General features: G+C 57.8%; 1 protein-coding gene and 1 long non-coding RNA gene across 2 annotated transcripts; one reads left to right on the forward strand and one right to left on the reverse strand.

Annotated features, from left to right (window-relative positions):
- Positions 1–87: 87 nt before the first annotated feature.
- LOC130250327 (uncharacterized) lies at positions 88–1,632 on the reverse strand. Its single transcript, XR_008839968.1, has 2 exons — positions 1,547–1,632; positions 88–199 (listed from the first exon to the last, which is right to left on the reverse strand). It is a non-coding gene; the product is annotated as an uncharacterized LOC130250327 (long non-coding RNA).
- Positions 1,633–2,679: 1,047 nt separating this feature from the next.
- HOXA1 (homeobox A1) lies at positions 2,680–5,677 on the forward strand. The gene is made up of 2 exons (XM_056485880.1): positions 2,680–3,820; positions 4,252–5,677. Exons 1-2 carry the CDS (start codon positions 3,202–3,204, stop codon positions 4,605–4,607), a joined length of 975 nt encoding a protein of 324 aa, XP_056341855.1. The 5' UTR covers positions 2,680–3,201; the 3' UTR covers positions 4,608–5,677.
- The last annotated feature ends 1,093 nt before the right edge of the window (positions 5,678–6,770 follow it).

Genomic DNA, 6,770 nt, shown 5'->3' on the forward strand with positions numbered 1-6,770 from the left:
TTGCAGGAACACATTCACAAATAAAAACCCTCTTACGTATTTGCCTGGGCTGGGGATCCCCGTCTAAAACCATTAAGTGAGAAGGCGTTTAGTCATAATTCACTTTTATTGCTCTTTTAAAACAACAGCTTGGCTGAGCTGCGGGCGCGGTGAAACCTCGGCCTTGGTTCTCCTCCTTCCCTCTGCTCCAGCCGTGTCCCTGCGGAAAGCGAGCGGTCTTACCGGCATTTTCACTCCTCTGCCACTGGGTTAAATTGGACCGCAACGTGCATGTGAGGGTTGGGGTTTCTTTTGTGCCCAGATTTCCGGATAGATGCTGACAGCGCTTAAAGAAAACCAAAGCAAAACGAACTAAAAAAAGCCCCTAACAATAAAACAAAACCCCCCAAAAGCCCCAAACAAAAACCAGAAACATAAAACAAAAAAAAAAAAAAAAAAAAAAGGAAAAGGAAACGTGCTATGATGTTTAAACTTCTCGCAAACTCAAGTTAAATAAATGGGGGAATCCAGCAAGAGGGAGCCGCCTCCAAGGCTCCGGGTGAACTCTGAGGCCACAGCGGGGGCACACTCCCACGGAAGAGCCTAAAGAGCCGGGATCGCCCCCTCAGCCTCAGTTCCGTGGCAGGAAACGCGGAGAGAAGCCGCGGAGGGGCGCGGAGGGGCCGGGATGGCCTGAGGGCAGGGGGAAGGGGCAGGAGCTCCCCCTCGCCTGGACGGGAGGAGGGAGGGGAGGGTGTGGTGTGTGCTCCTCCTCTGCTCCGACCCTTCTCATGATGTTGCCCCCATGCTTAGTGCGGGCAGCAAAACCCGAAAGCCCTGCCAGAGAGACAATGCAACAAGAGACAATGGCACCAAAAAGGCAGAGGAAAAAAAGGATTTCAGGATGCTGGAGACTGTAAGCAAAGTGATTTGTCGGAATTTACGGGTAAAGGGATCTATTTGTAGTAAAATATTTTTCTTTCTTGGCTGACGGAAAAAAAGCACTGAGAAGATGTCAGCCCTTTTATTAGTAAGCAGTCCTAATCGCTGTCTTTTTTCTCTGCTTTATGCAGTATTTAACACAACTGGTTTACAAGAATGAAATAAATGTGTTTACAGCTGTAACCATGGCCAAAATTGGCGCAGTATAATACCATAAATGCCTCTGGAGTGTTGTTGCTCTTATCCTCCACTCCGCCCCCCTGCAGTTTAAGAAACGGAACCTTTCCAGAGGGCCCTTAACCATCCCTGCCTCTGCATAAATCAGAACAAATAGTCATACGGAGGGCACCGGGATAGTCGCGTGGTGGAGAGAGGCGCCCTTCGGTTTTGGCTGACGGTAGAGAGGCCGTGAGGACGCCGTGGGATAGGGGCTGACCTAACAGCAGTGGGAGAGCTTTGCACTTAGGAGAGAGTGCTGTGGTTCATCTGGGAGGGAGGAGCTTGAGGGTGTGTTTGTGGGTGTGTGTATTCGTGAGTGGGGAGTGGTGGCGGGGAAGAAGAGCCTTTGGGATTTCAAAACAAGCAAGAATCGAGCGTGAGAACGGAGAGACACAAGAGTCGGCACCTGTAGAAATAGAGGGGGTAGCCCCTCCTGGGGCTGGTGTCAGGGGACATGAATTTCCATCCATCTTTCTCCGAGGCTGACGTTTTTACAGAACTTCTTTTCAAGATTTTGGTGCCGTCCTTTCTGCCTGCAGACGGCTGGGTGCGCTGGGACAGACGGATGCCCGGCCTTCACCTCCCCTTTCTCTTTCCGCATACGTAAACCAAATATGAGGTCGTAACCCACATCTCACCGCCATCCCTCCTTCTCCGGCCACGTACCCATTTTTTGACCCACCTCCCCACGGTGTTGGGGAGGAGTGGGTTGGAGCCGATGCTCAGCGCGGTTCCCAAGGGTCCTGGGGCCGCCTCTGACACTGGCCATCTGCCACCTCTCGCCACCGCCGCCCCGGGTGGCGGAGCGCAGGGACAAAGGGGCCGGGGCGGAGGGCCCTGCGCCTCCCGCAGCTCCTCTGCCCCTGTCTCGGCTCTGTCCTAGGGCTGCGACCCCCGGCACCTCGGACAGCCGTCCCCCCACCCTGTCCCAAGGCGGACGGGCGGCAGCGGCGCTGCGGGAGCGCAGCAGATGGGCTGCGGAGCCCCCGGGACCCCGTCCAATCGTTTGTCCTCCGGCCCCCGGCTCCTCCTTCCCTACCCCAGCCCTGGGCTGGCGAGGGTGAGCCCGGCGGAGGTGCGGGGGGAGCAAGGATGAAGGCCAGAGGGTGGCCGGTGAGCCTGGGAGAGCACAATGGTCGTCAGTCCCAAAAGCGCCTCATTTCCATGCTAATGTCCGCGGCCGCCTGGTGATGCGGCTGGACAAGCCCCTTTAACTCTTGGGACTGCGGCGGGGCAGGACCAGCGAGATCCCTCGGCACCGGCACTATTACCGTCTCCATCTTCACCCGCATCCCATCCACATCAGTATCCTCGGTCCCATACCTGTTCTCCGCCTTATCCTTACGTTCCTTCCTGTCCCTATCTCAATTCCCATCCCCGTAGAGGTCCCCAGCCGCATCCACGCTCCCATTCTCACTGCCGTTCCAAGGGTCTCAGCACTGTCTCTGCCTCTCTCCGCCCCATCCCTCGCCCCGTGCCGTGGACCCAGTCGCCCCCCCTCGCCATCCCTCCCGAAGCTGCCCCTTCCGGAGGCTGATGCGCAGCAGAGGTGCCCCGTGCAATCTTGACAGCGCCGGCAGCTGGGTGATGCTGGGGCACCCTGGCAGCAGCACTCACCCTGGAGAGGACGGCCGCTGGGCTCCGCGGGCCGGGCGCAGCCTCCGGGTCTCTCCTGCCGTTCTCACTCAGCTGGTGGACAAGACCCAGGGGGCTGCCGCGGCGGGCGTGTGTGTGTGTGCGTGTGCGTGTGTGTGTGTGCGTGTGTACAGCCCGGCCCGCCCCCCACCCCCTGGGGAACACGGCCACCCCCTCCCTGCCCGCGGTGCCGCGGGTCGGAGCGCTCGGCGTTTAAATGCCCCCGACGCGGCGCTGTACCGGCGACAGGAGCCGGGGAAGCCCCGCGGGCGCCGCAGCCATTGGCTGCCGCCCCCCACGTGCCTGCCCGCTGCCGGCGCCTTCGTGTCATTTTCCTGCCGGCCCCATGGAGGAAGTGGGAAAGTTGGCGCGGCCCCGCCGGACGCTGAAGACCCGGTGGCGGCGTGACAGAGGGACGCGGCGAGGATGAGCTCCTTCCTCGAGTACCCCGTCCTCGGCGGCGAGGCGGGGGGCTGCGCCGCCCGCGCCTACCACCCCGACCACGGGATTACAACTTTCCAGCCCTGCGCCGTCAGCGCCGGCAGCTGCAGCGGAGAGGACCGCTTCCTGGCGGGCCGCGGGGTGCCCATCAGCCCCCACCGGCACCACCACCACAGCCCGGCCCAGCCCGCCGCCTACCAGCACCACGGCGGGCTGGGGGTGTCCTACGCGCACCCCGGCTGCGGCCCGACCTACAGCGCGCAGGGCTTCGGAGCGGCGTACAGCCCCTACCCCCTGGGGCAGGACGCGGAGCTGGGCGGCGGCTTCCCTCCCTGTGCCCCCGCCGTCTACTCGGGGAGCATCTCCTCCTCCGCCGCCGCGCAGCACCCGCTCCCGCACCAGGGCTACGCGGGGGCCCCCGCTCAGTACGTGCCTCCCCCCTACGGGCAGGAGCAGCAGAGCCTGCCCCTGGGCACCTACAACCATGCCCTGTCTCCCCTCCACGCTGGCCACCGGGAAAACACCCGCTCCCCCTCCACCGAGACCTCGCCGCCGGCGCAGACCTTCGACTGGATGAAAGTGAAAAGAAACCCACCCAAAACAGGTCAGTGGCCGGCGGGAGGGCCGGGGAGGGGACTGCTCTCTTTCTCTCGGCCGCGGGTGCGGGGAAAGGGGCGCGGTATCCTGCGGGACGCTGGGCAGGTAGGGCGGCCCGCACCTCTGGGAGCAGCCGCGGCTGTCTGCCCGCCGAGCTGAAAGCCAGCGCCGCTTATTCCTCACTTATTCCTGACTCCCCCTTCTCCTCCTCTCCCGTGGTCATATTTCTGGTAATTCATAAACCACTTATCAAGTTTGCTCTGACACTAGAGGCTGACTCCGGTTTAGCACCTCGCACTCCATCACTCACTCTGCCGGGGTTTCCCTCTTATCCTAGGAAGTTCTTGCTCCCTATCGCTTAGCCGGTGTGGACATATTGATTACATCGCCTATAAATCATTTGCGCTCTCTTACTCACCGCTGCATGTCCCTTCGCAGGCAAGGCTGGCGAGTACGGCTTCGTGGGGCAGCCCAACACCGTCAGAACTAACTTCACCACCAAGCAGCTCACCGAGCTGGAGAAGGAGTTTCATTTCAACAAATACCTGACCAGGGCCAGGCGGGTGGAGATCGCCGCCTCCCTCCAGCTCAACGAGACGCAGGTGAAGATCTGGTTCCAGAACCGGCGGATGAAGCAGAAGAAACGGGAGAAAGAGGGGCTGTTGCCCATCTCCCCCGCCACCCCCACGGGCTGCGAGGAGAAGGCGGAGGACTCCTCGGAGAAGTCCTGCTCCTCGCCCTGCAGCGCCTCGCCCGCCTCCTCCGCCTCGGACACTCTCGCTGCCTCCAACTGAGACCGGCCGCGCCCCGACGGCCGCCCCCGCCAGCGGGCTCGCGTCCGTCCGCCGCCGTTTCGTCGGTCCCTCGGTCGGTCGGTACCCCCGAGAAGTCCCGGCGAGCTGCCGCTCCCTCCCCCGCTACCTCCGCCGCCCCCGCCGCTGTCCAGCCCTGGGGGTGCCGGTTCCGCCGGGTCCCGGGGCCGTGGTGCCAGGGGATTTTCTTCCCGACCCCCACTTCCTTTTCTGCTGGAGGAGATGTGTTGGCATACGCGTAAGGGTCTCCCTCCTCCACTGCAAGGGCGCTCCACCGAGTTTCCCTGAGTGAAAGACAGGTTATTTAGGGTACATAACCTCACAAAGAGATGCACTATTGCAAGTGTTTACACGACTTATAGGACTTTCATCCCCTTAATTTAATGTATTCTTTGTTCGTGTCAATGAGTTTGTTGCTTGTAAATACTTTGTCCGAGAGATTTATCTTTTTACAGATTTTTCTAGAATGATGTTTCGATTATCAGGTTAAGCAGGGTGAGTGCATTCGCCAAACTGGATCCATTTTTATATTGGTAAAGTAGATGACCGTATCAAGTAAACGTCTTAAGCTCAAGCAGATACCTCAAAAAAGTAGCGCTATTTCTTTAAATGTGACAAACAAGGCTTCAATTGCACTAGGTTTTTTAAACCTTACCCGGTGTGCTTGCTCCCTCTCCTTTTCCCCCTGCCCCAAAAGCTGTGTTGGATTATGCTCAGCTGAAGGGTACAACCATCCAGAAGACCTCGCCTCTTCCTATTTTCATATCAACCATCCTTTAGACTCGATGTCTTTTCAAACTACTCGTGAATGTGACAAATGGCCAAATGAATGTATCATTTCTGTGGTTGGTGTCCAGACCTTTGCATGACGCACCGTGCTTTGCTGTACTGCGGGTACACTGAGTTCTATCAGTTGTCGTGTGTGAGCAAAATGTCCTCCTGGTTTTTCTGTACAATCATGAAAGTCTCTGTGATTCCACCAGTGGTGGAATCCAGGGCAGGATTTACGGGTCCTTATAATGTCTGTAATAAATATATTCCAATTTCAGGTAGCCCTCGTCTGCCTACCTCTGCGTGACGTCAGAGCTGAGTCACAGGCTGGGCTCAGCAGTTTTGTTTCCCTTATTTTCTTCTACTGGGATCTTTCCAAGGGGAAAGGGGGGTAAGAGTCTCACAACCTTACTTACTTACAACCTATGTTCTGTCAGAGTCAGAGCTGTGTCAGCCCAATCTGACTTCCTACACAAAACTTCTTCCTCTCTTGTGCTCAAATAATATTATTTTAGACAATATAAGGCCCTTCTCTCCATTCTCTGTTACTGGGAGGAATTTATGATCCCAATCTAATTCTGAAGCACAAACAGGAGAACTTCCTGGGTCAAGTGCTAACCTTTTCACCTCGGGATGGATGCTGACACTTAAATAAACAGAGCACCCTTCCAAAGCAGAAACTCTCTTCAGCCAGTCTTTCCTCACACTGCAGGCCCCTCTCCAAGGACTGCACATTTAATTAGCCCAGGCACTAAGCTTGTGCGGCTTGGCTTCTCTCTCCCATCTCAAGCTGCAATCCCCAGCGCTTGACGGGGTGCCAAAGTGAGAGATGGCTCCCAGTGTGTTTTTGGCGCTAACCCCAGCCCGTTGCACTGTCCCTTCCCCTCTTTCTCGGTACCTTTCCACCCCCGCCTCCCCAGGGTGTGGAGAAGAGAAATCTCTTGCAGGTAAATATAATAACTATTCCAAGAAATGTCAGGCGAACAGGTCGGGAAGGGAGAGGAGCCTCTGTGGGGTGAACCTGGGTGGTAGGACAGAGCAGAGGCATGCTCAGCTGGACGGGGGATGTCTCCAGTCACTGATGCCTCTTGAATTACAACGCAAACACGCCTAACATCTTCTTCACCCGGCCCAGCTGCGGGAAGTGCCAGCGGGCTTCTCCTGAGGCTGGTCTGCCCGCGCAGGCTTTGCTTTGCGGGATCTGCAGAGAGTCAACGAAATTTCTTCACTTCGGTGTCAAAAGAGACAAGCCCTGATTTGCAAGGCGCGGCGGCCATATCAAGAGCCGAGCTATCTGCAAGGGAGCAGGGCTGTCTCCAAAGGCTCCCGCCGATGCCTCTATTTCTTTCATTTCCCCTCCTGCCATATACTTTA

Source organism: Oenanthe melanoleuca, chromosome 2, assembly GCF_029582105.1.
Source record: "Oenanthe melanoleuca isolate GR-GAL-2019-014 chromosome 2, OMel1.0, whole genome shotgun sequence".
Lineage (NCBI taxonomy): Eukaryota > Metazoa > Chordata > Aves > Passeriformes > Muscicapidae > Oenanthe > Oenanthe melanoleuca.

Coding starts and splice junctions, on each gene's coding strand:
- HOXA1 (XM_056485880.1), top strand. CDS start 3,202: ATGAGCTCCTTCCTCGAGTACCCCGTCCTCGGCGGCGAGGCGGGGGGC. Junction 3,821..4,251: donor AAGAAACCCACCCAAAACAG/GTCAGTGGCCGG, acceptor GTCCCTTCGCAG/GCAAGGCTGGCGAGTACGGC.